This window comes from Microcaecilia unicolor, chromosome 4, assembly GCF_901765095.1.
Source record: "Microcaecilia unicolor chromosome 4, aMicUni1.1, whole genome shotgun sequence".
Taxonomy (NCBI): domain Eukaryota; kingdom Metazoa; phylum Chordata; class Amphibia; order Gymnophiona; family Siphonopidae; genus Microcaecilia; species Microcaecilia unicolor.
In genome coordinates this window covers 251,484,587-251,500,163 of record NC_044034.1, presented here as the reverse complement: position 1 = coordinate 251,500,163, position 15,577 = coordinate 251,484,587, and the positions used below count along the sequence as shown (strand labels likewise).

The 15,577-nt window shown below is 48.7% G+C and overlaps 1 protein-coding gene across 4 annotated transcripts in view; it reads left to right on the top strand.

The window, feature by feature from the left end:
* The window catches only part of REV1 (REV1 DNA directed polymerase), a 339,104-nt gene that overhangs the window by 262,603 nt on the left and 60,924 nt on the right, over positions 1-15,577 (top strand). For all 4 annotated transcript variants that reach the window (XM_030201417.1, XM_030201416.1, XM_030201418.1 and 1 more), the window contains exons 15-16: positions 3,128-3,230; positions 11,657-11,813. In XM_030201417.1, coding sequence (XP_030057277.1) covers positions 3,128-3,230; positions 11,657-11,813 — 260 coding nt within the window. The remainder of the gene's footprint in view (positions 1-3,127; positions 3,231-11,656; positions 11,814-15,577) is intronic.

Sequence of the window (15,577 nt, the reverse complement as noted above, 5' to 3'; positions counted from 1 at the left end):
CATGTCCACCATCCTCCTGTGTCCTTATGCGTCCTGTCTACCATCTGTAGCCCTGTCCCTATCCTTCCTCCAGTTTCAGTATCTGCCCTCAAAGTGTTCCGATCCAGCCCTTAAATTCAGCAGTTTCCCCTCCATCCAGGTCCAGCATTTCTCCTCTCTCCCTTCCACTCCATCCGTGTGCATCTCCTTCCTTTGTCTTTCCTTCCCTCCATCCTTGTCCAACATTTCTCCTCTCTTCCCTGCCCTCCACTCCATCCATGTCCAACATTTCTCCTCTCTTCCCTGCCCTCCACTCCATCCATGTCCAGCATTTCTCCTCTCTTCCCTCCCCTCCATCCATGTGCATATCCTTCCTGACTTCCCTCCCCTCCATCCATCCATGTCCAGCAACTCTCCATTCTCCCTTGCCCTCTCCTCCATCCACCCATATCCAGCAAATTTGCTCTCTCCCCTGCCCCCTCCATTTATCCATCCATGTCCAGCAGTTCTCTCTCCCCTGCCCTCCCCTCCATCCATGTCCAGCCACTCTCCATTCTTCCCTGCCCTCTCCTCCATCCACCCATATCCAGTAAATTTGCTCTCTCCCCTGACCCCTGCATTCATCCATCCATGTCCAGCAATTCTCCTCTCTCCCCTGCCCTCCCTTCCATCCATCCATGCCCAGCAACTCTCCCCTCTCCCCTGCCCTCCCTTCCATCCATCTATGTCCAGCAACTCTCCATTCTTCCTGCCCTCTCCTCCATCCACCCATATCCAGTAAATTTGCTTTCTCCCCTGCCCCCTCCATTCATCCATCCATGTCCAGCAATTCTCCTCTCTCCCCTGCCCTCCCTTCCATCCATCCATGTCCAGCAATTCTCCTCTCTCCCCTGCCCTCCCTTCCTTCCATCTATCCATGTCCAGCAATTCTCCTCTCTCCCCTGCCATCCCTTCCATCCATCCATGTCCAGCAACTCTCCTCTCTCCCCTGCCCTCCCCTCCATCCATCCATGTCCAGCAACTCTCCATTCTCCCCTGCCCTGTCCTCCTTCCATCCATATCCAGCAATTCTCCTCTCTCCCCTGCCACCTCCGTCCAGCAATTGTCCTCTCTCCCCTGCCCTCCCCTCCATCCATCCATATCTAGCAACTCTCCATTCTCCCCTGCCCTCTCATCCATCCACCCATATCGAGCAAATTTGCTCTCTCTCCTGCCCCCTCCATTCATCTATTCATGTCCAGCAATTGTCCTCTCTCCCCTGCCCTCCCCTCCATCCATGCCCAGAAACTCTCCATTCTCCTCTGCCCTCTCCTCCATTCATATCCAGCAAATTTCCTCTCTCCCCTGCCTCCTCCATCCATCCATGTCCAGCAGTTCTCCTCTCCTCTCCCCTGCCCTCCCCTCCTCTCCACATCCAGCAGTTCTCCTCTCCCATGCCCTCCCCTCCTCTCCACATCCAGCAATTCTCCTCTCCCCTGCCCTCCCCTCCTCTCCACGTCCAGCGATCTCTTCTCTCCCCCCTGCCCTCCCCTCTCCATGTCCAGCGATCTCTTCTCTCCCTCCCCTCCCATCCATGTCCAGCGATTCTCCCTGCCCTCCCTCAGCTCCCCAACAGCCTTCCTCTCCGTTCCTTCCTGCCCTCCCTCCCACGCCTGTTTAAACCTTTTATTTTCCTCGCAACGACGGCAGTGAAGCACACAACACAGCAGGCTCACCTCCAGCCTTTCCCTTCCCTCACACAGTGTCCCGCCGTCGCGGAAACAAGAAATGCATCACCGCAAGAAGACAGGACACCGAGTGAGGGAAGGGAAAGGCTGGAGGCAAGCCTGCTGTGTTGTGTACTTTACTGCCGTCGCTGCGAGGAAAATAAAAGGTTTAAACGCGCACGAGGGGGGGGGCAGTAAGGAATGAAGAGGAAGCCTGTCTGGGAGCTGAGGGCGAGGAGAGTTGCCTGCAGCGTTGCGCCAGCCCTGCATTTGTGGGGGCAATGCCCCCCTGCCCCCCCCCCCCCAAACTACATCCATGAGTGAGCACTAGAACATTAATACATGTACTGGAAAACTAAACAAGCCAGATTAGTACAGATATTCACTGCCAGTGGAATACCTCGTCTTTTTCACAAATGACACAGACAGGCCCTCAGTAAGTATTGAATAAGTAACCAAAAACTAAAAATAGAAATATGTAGACAAAAATTAAACTGAACCCCATAAAAAGCCAGATGCATACAGTAAAAGTCTAGAGAAACAAACAGTGATGCATGCCCCTCCTCCTCTTACTGTGCAAAATATGATTCAGATATAAATTTTCAAAAACGATCATATTCCAACCATTACATTAAAAATTAAATAATCAAAAAATGTAAGATGGTTCTCTTTATTGAACTAACAGTACATTTTTGGACTAGCTTTCAAAGGCCAAAACCTCTTTTCTAAGGTCAGGACAGTGTACTATAACAACAGTATACTGTCCCAACCTGAAGGTGGGTTTGCCCTCTAAAATCTATTAATGCTAGTCAAAAAATGTATTTAATCCAATAAAAAGGTGTCACCACATTTTTTTGTTGTTTTTTGTTTTCTTTTTGTGTACTAACCTTTAAAGTGGACTAGCACAACATCACACTGGCATAGGGAACTCTCTGCTGAACACAGGAAAGCTGGGAGGGATGAGAAGAGAAGAATATGCTGGTGGGAGAGGTAAAGAAGAGATAAGCACTGAGGAAGGAGAGGGGAAAATTCTTGGGGGGGGGGGGAGAGGTGTAAACAGGAAGGATAGGGCTGTGAGGAGATGGGACATTGCAAGGAAAGAAGGGAAAGAAAAGGGGAAAGAGGACATTACAATTTTAATCTAATCTTGTCAATGATTTTTGAAAAGTTGTTACCTTTACATAAACGTTTGGCAGTCCTTGCTGTAAGGATCCTATTCTGAAATTTATATGTCTATATCTCCATTTCTAGCCATTAAAATAAACTTTGATATGTACTTTTTCTCTTATTGTTGCTATTTTTGTAATAAATGCTAATACGCCCCTGGGAAAATAAAAATCTTCAAATTGAAGCTCCCTAATTATGTTTTAATTGCCTGTTAAGCATTTGATCATTTTTGGTGTTTTTACTAGAATCATAATTCCATGCTTTGGTCTTTTTAGGACTGTAACTCTTGATCATCCTACAGATAGTGCTAAAGTCATTGGAAAGGAAATACTGAATATGTTTCACACAATGAAATTGAATATATCAGATATGAGAGGGGTGAGTTATTAAATCTGTAAGATTAATACAGTTTATTTTTAAGTGTTTCTGCTTCATTCCACAGTGAATTCATTATCAATATTTCATTTTCTATTGACAAGCAAGATTTCGTCAAGCATACATGTGAGTGATGTCATCCATCGGCACTGGGAAAGAACAGCTGTCCCAGTGCTCAGAAGTAGTGTAAATTTCTGAGTAGTTGCAATCATTCCTTCGTGCTTGGAACCTAAGTGTAGTTTTTTTCCATTTTGCCTAAGAGATGTGAAGCAAAGCTCTCCCTCTGTGTGTTAACAACATTTCTTTTGTCTTCTTAAAAAAAAAAAATCCTCCAGTTTATTTGATTTGATTTCTCAATTGAAATGCCCCAGACCAAGTCAGGGTTCTGCCCCTGATTGTAATATTGAAGAAAGATGTTTGTTAAAACTCTTAATATCCCACCATTTCTGAACACAGGTCATAACGGCTTACAATAAAACGATCATAAACTTTTTGGAAAGGAACACCATATAAAAATAGGAAAGATATAAACCAGTCATACAAAGTAAGATATACACAAAACGATACCTACAGTATTTATCCATTATCTTTATCCCTTGTCCTAACTGCCGAAAAAGAGCAGGTCCACTAAAACTTTGACACCCAGAATACCTAATTTATCAAGGCTCAGACCACAACCAGGCTGACTGCACAGGTTGTGGACAGATGTTTCACAAGCTGTAAAAGATTGCCTGTATCAACTGAGCAATCAGTATGAAGTGGAAAAGAGGCAGCTGCTTGCTCAGAAAGGCAAGATCGGCTGACTGCACATCTCGCCAGATCATCTTCAGCAGAAATTCTATCTACAAAAGAGCAGCACCCGGGATCCTCCAAATTAGCATGTACCTTCTGCTCAAAAAACAGGGGCAGCAACACCAAACAACCAGTGGCAGTAGATGTTTACACATTTATTGGACGAGCAACCTCTGTTAGCTGTGTGAATTAATGTTGTCTCTTACCATTTAGAGTTATTTTCAATGCCCAACATATTTCAGCATTCAAATGCCTGCATCAGGAACACAGTTAAATACTGCTGCTGGATGCATATCACATCTTCACAGTTCACAGTTAAATTTTATTTAATATACTGCAAATATAAATAATTAAGTGATTTACAGTCGATCATAATTGAGTTAAAAAGCAGGGAAGATAGACAAAAAAAGATGCAATGGGAGATAAATATGAATCTAAGAAGAAAAAAACTAACCGACTGATATTCAAAACTATTTAACTGGACAGGAACTATTCAAAGTTGTTAAAACACATGCGTATTGTGAAGACTTGCAGGAAGACCTTAGGAAATTGGAAGGCTGGGCATCCAAATGTGGCAGATAAATTTTAATATAGAATAATTCAAATCATATTTACCTGATGCTAGGGTCCACCTTGGGGGTCAGCATCCAAGAAAAAGTTCTACATGTTGTAGACAATATACTGAAATTTTCTGCCCAGAGTGTAGCGGCAGCCAAAAAAGCAAACAGGATGCTAAGAATTATTAGGAAAGGGGTGGTAGATAAGACCAAGAATACTAAAATGCCTCTGTATCGCTCCATGGTGCGACCTCAACTTGAGTATTGCATTCAGTTCTGGTTGCCGTATCTCAAAAAAGATTTAGTGGAATTAGAAAAGTTTCAAAGAAGAGTGACCAAAATGATAAAGGGGATTCAACTCCTCTCATTTAAGGAAAAGCTAAAGAGGATAGGGCTCTTCAGCTTGGAAAAGAGATGACTGAGGGGAGATATGATTGAGGTCTACAAAATCCTGAGTGGTGTGGAACGAGTAGAAGTGAATTGATTTTTTTACTCTTTCAAAAAGTACAAAGATTAGGTGACAGGAAGTTACATTGTACTACTTTTAAAACAAACAGGAGGGAATATTTTTTCACTCAACAAATAGTTAAGCTCTGGAACTCGTTGCCAGAGATGTGGTAACAGCAGTTCTCCGAGGACAAGCAGGCTGCTTGTTCTCACGACTGGGTGACGTCCGCGGCAGCCCCCACCAACCGGAAGAAGCTTCGCGGGCGGTCCGCATGCAGGGCACGCCCACCGCGCATGTGCGGCCGTCTTCCCGCTCGTGCGTGACCGTTCCCGCCAGTCCTTTCTTTTCCGCGCCTGGAGAGAGTCGTGCTACTGCCGCTGTCTCTTAGTCAGCCCCGGAAAACCGTTGCGTTCTTCGCGAATGCGTTTATTTTTTGTTTCTGTTGCCGCGCGCTCCAGTTTTCCTTTTTTTCTTTTAAAAAAAAAAGAGAGCACGCGCTTTATTTTCCCTCATTTTCTAGCGAGGGCGTCGCGTTGCGGCCTTGTGGCCACGCGGTCGATTATTTTTCGAGGTGTGATTTACCGCCACCATCGACGACTTTAACTTCGCTGACGCGATTTTTCCGTCGATGTCCTCGAAGGTCCCGAGTGGATTTAAGAAGTGTGGTCGGTGCGGCCGGCCGATCTCGCAGACCGACACCCACGCTTGGTGCCTCCAGTGCCTCGGGCCGGAGCACAATATCAAGTCGTGTTCTTTGTGTCTTGGTCTCCGGAAACGGACTCAGGTTGCGAGGCAAGTTCTGCGGAACCGTCTTTTTGGAACTTGCGCCGGCCCCTCGACGTCGACCTCGACGGCATCGGTATCGACGGCCGGTTCTTCGGTACCGGTATCGATGCCCGAGAAATCGGCACCGATGGCATCGACCCCAGGAGCACAGGTCCCGTCGGCCCGCCGGTCCTCCGGTGAGGGTAGGGGTGAGAGGCCGCGTGGGCAATCGGCCCCGGTCACTCCCTCGGCCCATGGCCCTCGGGACTGAACCCTGTCTGACCCGGTTCCTCGAGACCGAGGGGGATCGACCTCCTCCTCCTCCATTCCACCTGGCACCGATGACGGGCACCGCAAGAAATCTATGAAGCACCGTCATCGGTCGCCTTCGATGCATCCAGCGAGGAGTCGACGCCGAAGCGTCCGCGTCGAGAGGAGAGATCCCCTTCGGTAGTGGAGGTACCGACGCGTCAGGGTCCCAGCACTTCGGTGCAGTCTCCTGGACCCGAGCAGCTTCCGGCACCGACACCTCTACCGGCCCCCCCCCGCCTTTCCCGGCAGCGGGCCTGGATGAGTGCCTCCGAGCCATCCTTCCGGGGAACCTGGAAGGGCTGATGCGCCAGGCTGTGCCGGCGCCGGGGGTGCTTGCACCCTCGGCGCCGTTGACTGTGGCGCCGGCGAGCTCTAGCCCGGTGCCGAGGCCGTCGACACCGCCGCCGCTCGACTGCCACGCAGGTGGAGTCCCCGTCGACGTCGATGGAGGGAACTTCGTCCCCGCCGGCGCGGGAGTCCACCGCTCGACGACACCGAGGCCTCGGTGCCTCGACGTCGAGCCGGGCCCGGTTAAGGACTCAGCTACATGAGCTTATGTCCGATACAGAGGAAGAGGCCTCGTGGGGGGAAGAGGAAGACCCCAGATATTTCTCCTCAGAGGAGTCTGCGGGTCTTCCCTCGGACCCCACGCCTTCACCAGAGAGGAAGCTCTCGCCTCCTGAGAGCCTCTCCTTTGCCTCCTTTGTAAGGGATATGTCTATTTGCATTCCCTTCCCCGTGGTCTCTGTGGATGAGCCGAGGGCTGAGATGCTCGAGGTCCTCCACGGTGCCGTTGCACAATGTCCTCAAAGAGACACTGCTTCGGAACTGGATGAGACCACTATCTAATCCCATCATTCCCAAGAAAGCAGAGTCCCAGTACAGAATCCACTCGGACCCAGAGTTAATGCGGCCCCAATTGCCCCATGACTCGGCGGTCATGGATTCTGCTCTCAAGAGGGCACGGAGTTCGAGAGATACCGCCTCGGCACCCCCGGGGCGGGAGTCTCGCACTCTGGACTCGTTTGGGAGGAAGGCCTACCAATCCTCCATGCTCGTGACCCGCATCCAGTCGTACCAGCTCTATACGAGCATCCACATGCGGAACAATGTGAAGCAACTGGCGGACCTGGTCGATAAGCTCCCGCTGGAGCAGTCCAGGCCTTATCAGGAGGTGGTCAGGCAGCTGAAGGCGTGCAGAAAGTTCCTGTCCAGGGGTATCTATGACACCTGTGACGTGGCATCTCGTGCTGCGGCCCAAGGTATAGTGATGCGCAGGCTCTCATGGCTGCGTGCCTCTGACCTGGAGAACCGCACCCAGCAGAGACTGGTCGACGTCCCTTGTCGGGGGGATAATATATTTGGTGAGAAGGTCGAGCAGCTGGTGGACAACTGCATCAGCGGGAAACCGCCCTCGACAAGCTCTCCCACCGGGCGCCTTCAGCATCCACCTCAGCAGGTGGACGTTTTTCCTGGGCCCGGCAGGCTGTGCCCTATTCTTTTGCAAAGCGTAGGTACACCCAGCCGGCCCGAAGGCCTCGTCAGGCACAGGGACAGCCCCAGCGCGCTCGTTCTCGTCAACAGCGTGCGCCTATGCAGCCCCCTGCGCCTCCACAGCAAAAGCCGGGGACGGGCTTTTGACTGGATCCACGGGAACATAGCCGCCCTCAAAGTGTCCGTACCGGACGATCTGCCGGTCGGAGGGAGGTTAAAATTTTTTCACCAAAGGTGGCCTCTCATAACCTCCGACCAGTGGGTTCTCCAAATAGTGCGGTGCGGATACGCCCTGAATTTGGCCTCCCCGCCACCAAATTGTCCTCCGGGAGCTCAATCCTTCAGCTCCCATCACAAGCAGGTACTTGCAGAAGAACTCTCCGCCCTTCTCAGCGCCAATGCGGTCGAGCCCGTACCACCCGGGCAAGAAGGGCAGGGATTCTATTCCAGGTATTTCCTTGTGGAAAAGAAAACAGGGGGGATGCGTCCCATCCTAGACCTGAGAGGCCTGAACAAATTCCTGGTCAAAGAAAAGTTCAGGATGCTTTCCTTGGGCACCCTTCTGCCAATGATTCAGAAAAACGATTGGCTATGAGGCTTATTTTCAAAGCACTTAGCCTCCCAAAGTTCCATAGAAACCTATGGAACTTAGCCTCCCAAAGTGCTTTGAAAATATGCCTCTATGTTCCCTGGATTTAAAGGACGCATACACTCACATCCCGATACTGCCAGCTCACAGACAGTATCTCAGATTCCGCCTGGGCGCACGGTACTTTCAGTATTGTGTGCTGCCCTTTGGGCTCGCCTCTGCCCCACGAGTGTTTACAAAGTGTCTCGTGGTGTTAGCGGCGTACCTACGCAAGCTGGGAGTGCACGTGTTCCCATATCTCGACGATTGGCTGGTCAAGAGCACCTCGGAGGCAGGAGCCCTCCGGTCTATGCAGTGCACTATTCAACTTCTGGAGCTGCTGGGGTTTGTGATAAATTACCCAAAGTCCCATCTCCAGCCAACACAGTCTCTGGAATTCATAGGAGCTCTGCTGAATACCCAGACGGCTCGGGCCTTCCTTCCCGAAGCGAGGGCCAACAACCTCCTGTCCCTGGCTTCGCAGACCAGAGCGTCTCAGCAGGTCACAGCTCGGCAGATGTTGAGACTTCTGGGTCATATGGCCTCCACAGTTCATGTGACTCCCATGGCTCGTCTTCACATGAGATCTGCTCAATGGACCCTAGCTTCCCAGTGGTTTCAGGCCACCGGGAATCTAGAAGATGTCATCCGCCTCTCCACCAGCTGCCGCACTTCACTGCTCTGGTGGACCATCCGGACCAATGTGACCCTGGGACGTCCATTCCAAATTCCGCAGCCCACGAAAGTGCTGACGACGGATGCATCTCGCCTGGGGTGGGGAGCTCATGTCGATGGGCTTCACACCCAGGGTCTGTGGTCCCTCCAGGAAAAGGATCTGCAGATCAACTTCCTGGAGCTCCGAGCGATCTGAAACGCACTGAAGGCTTTCAGAGATCGGCTGTCCTGCCAAATTATCCAAATTCGGACAGACAATCAGGTTGCAATGTATTACACCAACAAGCAGGGGGGCACCGGATCTCGCCCCCTGTGTCAGGAAGCCGTCGGGATGTGGAGTTGGGCCTGCCGGTTCGGCATGCTTCTCCAAGCCACATACCTAGCAGGCGTAAACAACAGTCTGGCCGACAGACTGAGCAGAGTAATGCAACCGCACGAGTGGTCGCTTCATTCCAGAGTGGTACGCAAGATCTTCCGAGAGTGGGGCACCCCCTCGGTGGACCTTTTCGCCTCTCAGGCCAACCACAAGCTGCCTCTGTTCTGTTCCAGACTTCAGGCACACGGCAGGCTAGCGTCAGATGCCTTTCTCCTCCATTGGGGGACCGGCCTCCTGTATGCTTATCCTCCCATACCTTTGGTGGGGAAGACCTTACTGAAGCTCAAGCAAGACCACGGCACCATGATTCTGATAGCGCCCTTTTGGCCCCGTCAGATCTGGTTCCCTCTTCTTCTGGAGTTGTCCTCAGAAGAACCGTGGAGATTGGAGTGTTTTCCGACTCTCATTTCACAGAACGACGGAGGGTTGCTGCACCCCAACCTTCAGTCCCTGGCTCTCACGGCCTGGATGTTGAGGGCGTAGACTTCACTGCGTTGGGTCTGTCTGAAGGTGTCTCCCGCGTCTTGCTTGCCTCTAGGAAGGATTCCACTAAAAAGAGTTACTTTTTCAAGTGGAGGAGGTTTGTCGTTTGGTGTGAGAGCAAGGCCCTAGAACCTCGTTCTTGCCCTGCACAGAACCTGCTTGAATACCTTCTGCACTTATCAGAGTCTGGCCTCAAGACCAACTCAGTAAGGAATCACCTTAGTGCGATTAGTGCTTACCATTATCGTGTGGAAGGTAAAGCCATCTCTGGAGAGCCTTTAGTCGTTCGATTCATGAGAGGCTTGCTTTTGTCAAAGCCCCCTATCAAGCCTCCTACAGTGTCATGGGATCTCAACGTCGTCCTCACCCAGCTGATGAAACCTCCTTTTGAGCCACTGAATACCTGCCATCTGAAGTACTTGACCTGGAAGGTCATTTTCTTGGTGGCAGTTACTTCAGCTCGTAGGGTCAGTGAGCTTCAAGCCCTGGTAGCCCATGCTCCATATACCAAATTTCATCACAACCGAGTAGTGCTCCGCACCCACCCAAAGTTCCTGCCGAGGTGGTGTCGGAGTTCCATCTTAACCAGTCAATTGTCTTGCCAACATTCTTCCCCAGGCCGCATACCCGCCCTGCTGAACGTCAGTTGCACACATTGGACTGCAAGAGAGCATTGGCCTTCTACTTGGAGCGGACACAGCCCCACAGACAGTCCGCCCAATTGTTTGTTTCTTTCGACCCTAACAGGCTAGGGGTCGCTGTCGGGAAACGCACCATCTCCAATTGGCTAGCAGATTGCATTTCCTTCACTTACGCCCAGGCTGGGCTGGCTCTTGAGGGTCATGTCACGGCTCATAGTGTTAGAGCCATGGCAGCGTCAGTGGCCCACTTGAAGTCAGCCACTATTGAAGAGATTTGCAAGGCTGCGACGTGGTCATCTGTCCACACATTCACATCACATTATTGCCTCCAGCAGGATACCCGACGCGACAGTCGGTTCGGGCAGTCGGTGCTGCAGAATCTGTTTGGGGTGTAAATCCAACTCCACCCTCCAGGACCCGAATTTATTCTGGTCAGGCTGCACTCTCAGTTAGTTGTTCTTCGTAGGTCAATTTTCTGTTGTATCCTCGCCGTTGCGAGGTTCAATGGACCTGGGTTCTTGTTTTGAGTGAGCCTGAGAGCTAGGGATACCCCAGTCGTGAGAACAAGCAGCCTGCTTGTCCTCGGAGAAAGTGAATGATACATACCTGTAGCAGGTGTTCTCCGAGGACAGCAGGCTGATTGTTCTCACCTACCCTCCCTCCTCCCCTTTGGAGTTGCGTTTTCATCTTTTTGCTTGTCATTCAACTGGCAGGAACGGTCGCGCACGGGCGGGAAGACGGCCGCGCATGCGCGGTGGGCGTGCCCTGCATGCGGACCGCCCGCGAAGCTTCTTCCGGTTGGTGGGGGCTGCCGCGGACCTCTCCCAGTCGGGAGAACAATCAGCCTGCTGTCCTCGGAGAACACCTGCTACAGGTATGTATCATTCACTTTAGTGTGTCTGGGTTTGAAAAAGGTTTGGACAAGTTCTGGAGGAAATGTTTCATAGTCTGCTACTGAGACAGACATGTGGGAACCCACTGCTTGTCCTGGGAGTGGTAGCATGGAATGTTGTTATTTGGGTTTCTGCCAGGTACTTGCTACTATTTGGGGTACTATTGGGGTACTTGCTACTATTTGGGTTTCTGCCAGGTGACCTGGATTGACCACTATTGGAAACAAGAAACTGAGCTAGATGGTTTCTGCCAGATACTTGCTACTATCTTTGTCATTGAAGCATATAACATGAATAGCTTTGATCAATGCCGTATAACAATACTTCTTGCTTTATTTTTAAAATGGTAGTCACATTTTTTTCAGGTTGGAATTCAGATGCATCAGCTGGTTTCGGTTGAAAAGTTGCCTTCAATTACTTCCACAACAACAAGATCTGGCCCTTTCCATGGGGGATCCCACTCTGTGATTGACCTGTTCCAACTTCAGAAATCAAAGAAATGTACAGATAAACAACATGAAGGTCAGTACGTTTAATCTCTTTGGTTCCAGTATTTTGTATTTGTGTAAGATGGGAAAAATGAAATCTTGAAAGAAAAATATTAATAGCAGATCAAATTATGATCAAAAAAGTAAAAGTATTCATGTTCATATCCTGTGCAAACTTTACAAACTGTAAGAAAAAGCTTTGTTCATATCAAAGCTTTGTTCATATCATTGTCTATATATAGTTACCTCAGTGCTATTTTGTTGTAACCATAGTATAATATTATCATGAAACTTAAAATTATTAAAATAATTTAGCTGAATTTTTGTAGTATAACACCCTTGTAAAAGAAAGAAAATGGTGCGAAAGACTCATTCTGAGAGTGATGTAATTGCTCCAAAACAAACTGTTTTGTATCATCGCTATCACAATGGGTCTTGAACCTAAAATGAAGAATAAAAGTTATACTGATTCATTTTCAATCTCTGAATAATATTTGCTTAAATGTTCACCCAGAGCCACTCTAAATACATTTCGAATGGCAACCCCCCCCCCCCCCCCCCCAAAAAAAAAACAAAAAAAACAAATAATGAAGAAAATATTAGAAACAGAAAGTGCACAGAGTCACAATCTCAGTCTTACTTGCAATTTGACACTTTATTGTTTACTGGGCAGTATTGAAACTGGTATGAAAGATTACATGTTGTTCATTGACCATGAATTGAGAGAATTCTACTAAAGAAGAAAATGTCTCTGTAAAACACACAAGTGCTTACTATTCATAGTAACATATTAAAGACCAGCATGGTCAGGTGTGTAACTGCTGCAACATGCAGGTTAACCCCTTATGCCTTTTATGATATGCAAAAAGTGATTTAGCTTTTACATTGGGTAGAAATGCTTGATGCTTGGTTAAGCCCCTGGGGAGGCATTGATGATTGATGGAATATCTATTGCGGCCCTTATTGCATAAGTATAAAGGAAAATTAACTTGGTGGTGCTGCAAAGGAACATCTAGATCACAGAAGATGAGATTTTCCATACTGTGTTGCTGGTCAATCCAATGACTGACTAAAGATGATTCTGCCTTTTAGTGCCTCAAACATCTGTAGCGCTCAGAAATGCTGGTCTTTATAAGCACATAATGTTATCTCAAAATTAAGAAAAAGTAAGGATAGACTATGACATAGATCATTCCAGATGTACTACAATTAGAGGAAAATGGGAGACAATAGTACTTCTGCATTTGTGGATGTACAAACTGAGTTCAGCGCAAAGCACATTGGCCACATGGACAATATCTCATGAATGGTCCTGCAGTTAAAAGTAGAAAAACAAATACAAAAACAAAAATTAAAAAAAAAAAAAAACTCAAACCCACCAAAGACACAAGTAAATCTTTGATTATGATGAAATGGCAATATGTCCACAGAATCTGCAGATGGATCCAGAGGATCAGGAGAGCCTTTCAGACCCTCTTTTCCCTTGGATTCTGATTTAGAGGAGAATCCTCTTCCTACAGAGGAGCTATGCCATGTTATTTGGCTCTTCCACCTGGAGGAGCTTTCATGTTTCATTGATGAAATGCCAGAGACCATTGGGATGCTAAAGGTTCCTGCTGGAGATCCCTAATTGGAGGGCCTCATGGGGTCCCCGAAGCATTTTCGGCTTCACAAGGTCATCACCCGAATGATATTGGCAGAGTGGGAGTCCCTGATGGGGCTCTTAAGGAGGCCTTTATACCTTTTCTACTGAGGACATTGAGCAGTACTGGACGTATCCCAAGACGGACACGTTCTTCACAGCAGTCACCAAAAAGACTGCTTTCCGTTGCAGGGAAGGTCACCTCTTTGTGAATTACATGAAAAGCAGGTGGATCAGCCTTGCCTTTGCTTATGGGACATCTGGCATTCAGGCTGCTGTCTCTGGTGGCTATGTGGCTGCAGCAGCTGTCGGAATCTCTGGCTGTTTGTCAGCTGGAATCTGACACACCCTTCCTGTCAGACACCCTCTATGATTTGGTATGTCTTGACTGCCCCATTGGTTCTGGATCACAGTTGTGGCCTCCAAGAAGCTTCTTGTTCAGCTGGCTTTTAAGGGGTGCTTGCTGTTTGGTTAGATCTTGGAGAAGTAGGTGAAAGATATGGGGGAAGCGTGGCCTCTCCCCAAGTTGAGGCAAAAGATCTCCCAGAGGTCATCGGCCGCTAGAGACCACTCCAGGGAAGTGAGTCTGTTTCGGCCTAGGCAGTCTGCACACCAGACCTCAGGTTCAGGTAGATCATTCAGGCCAAGCTTCATTTGTGGTGACTCATATCTCCAGAGGGGCTGGGGCAGCTCTGCCTACCCAGTGAGGCTGTGCTGGGTCCCTCGGTGTTTCTGGCGGGGGGCAAGTTGGCCTTTTTCTCCAAGAGTGGGCCCCCATCACTTCAGATCAGTGGGTTCTGAAGGTGGTCAGATAAGATTACTCCTGAAGTTTGGCCACGCTGTTCCAGAGACCTTCATGGTGACGCTGTGTGGCTTGGAGCTAAAGTGACAGACTGTCACCCTTACCTTATATTTACTCAGTCTGGCAGCAGTGGAACCCATCCTATTAGAAGAACAGTCTCTGGGCCGATATTCCCTTTATTTCTTGGTCCCAAAGAAGGGAGGATCCTTCCCTCCACCCTAGATCTAAAAGGATTTGAATGCTTATCTCTGGGTACAGCATTTCTGCATGAAGACTCTTTGGTTGTTGATCGCCTCGGTTTGGCTGATGAGTTTTGATATCCTTGGACCATACAGAGCTTGCGGAGCTACTGCTAGTGATATGCAATTTATCCTTAAAATCGAGAATGGTACCGGAAGATTGGAGGGTGGCCAATGTAATACCCATTTTTAAAAAAGGTTCCAGGGGAGATCCGGGAAATTATAGACTGGTGAGTCTGACGTCGGTGGCGGGGAAAATGGTAGAGGCTATTATTAAAAACAAAATTACAGAGCACATCCAAGGGCATGGATTACTGAGACCGAGTCAGCACGGCTTTTGTGTGGGGAAATCTTGCCTGACCAATTTACTTCAATTCTTTGAAGGAGTAAACAAACATGTGGACAAAGGGGAAGCCGGTTGATATTGTGTATCTGGATTTTCAAAAGGCGTTTGACAAGGTACCTCATGAAAGGCTACAGAGGAAATTGGAGGGTCATGGGATAGGAGAAAAAGTCCTATTGTGGATTAAAAACTGGTTGAAGGATAGGAAACAGAGAGTGGGGTTAAATGGGCAGTATTCACAATGGAGAAGGGTAGTTAGTGGGGTTCCTCAGGGGTCTGTGCTAGGACCACTGCTTTTTAATATATTTATAAATGATTTAGAGATGGGAGTAACTAGCGAGGTAATTAAATTTGCTGATGACACAAAGTTATTCAAAGTTGTTAACTCGCGACAGGATTGTGAAAAATTACAGAAGGACCTTACGAGACTGGGAGACTGGGCAGCTAGATAGCAGATGACGTTTAATGTGAGCAAGTGCAAGGTGATGCATGTGAGAAAAAAGAGCCCGAATTATAGCTACGTCATGCAAGGTTCCACGTTAGGAGTTACGGACCAAGAAAGGGATCTGGGTGTCGTCGTCGATAATACACTGAAACCTTCTGCTCAGTGTGCTGCTGCGGCTCGGAAAGCGAATAGAATGTTGGGTATTATTAGGAAAGGTATGGAAAACAGGTGTGAGGATGTTATAATGCCGTTATATCGCTCCATGGTGCGACTGCACCTTGAGTATTGTGTTCAATTCTGGTCGCCGTATCTCAAGAAAGATATAGT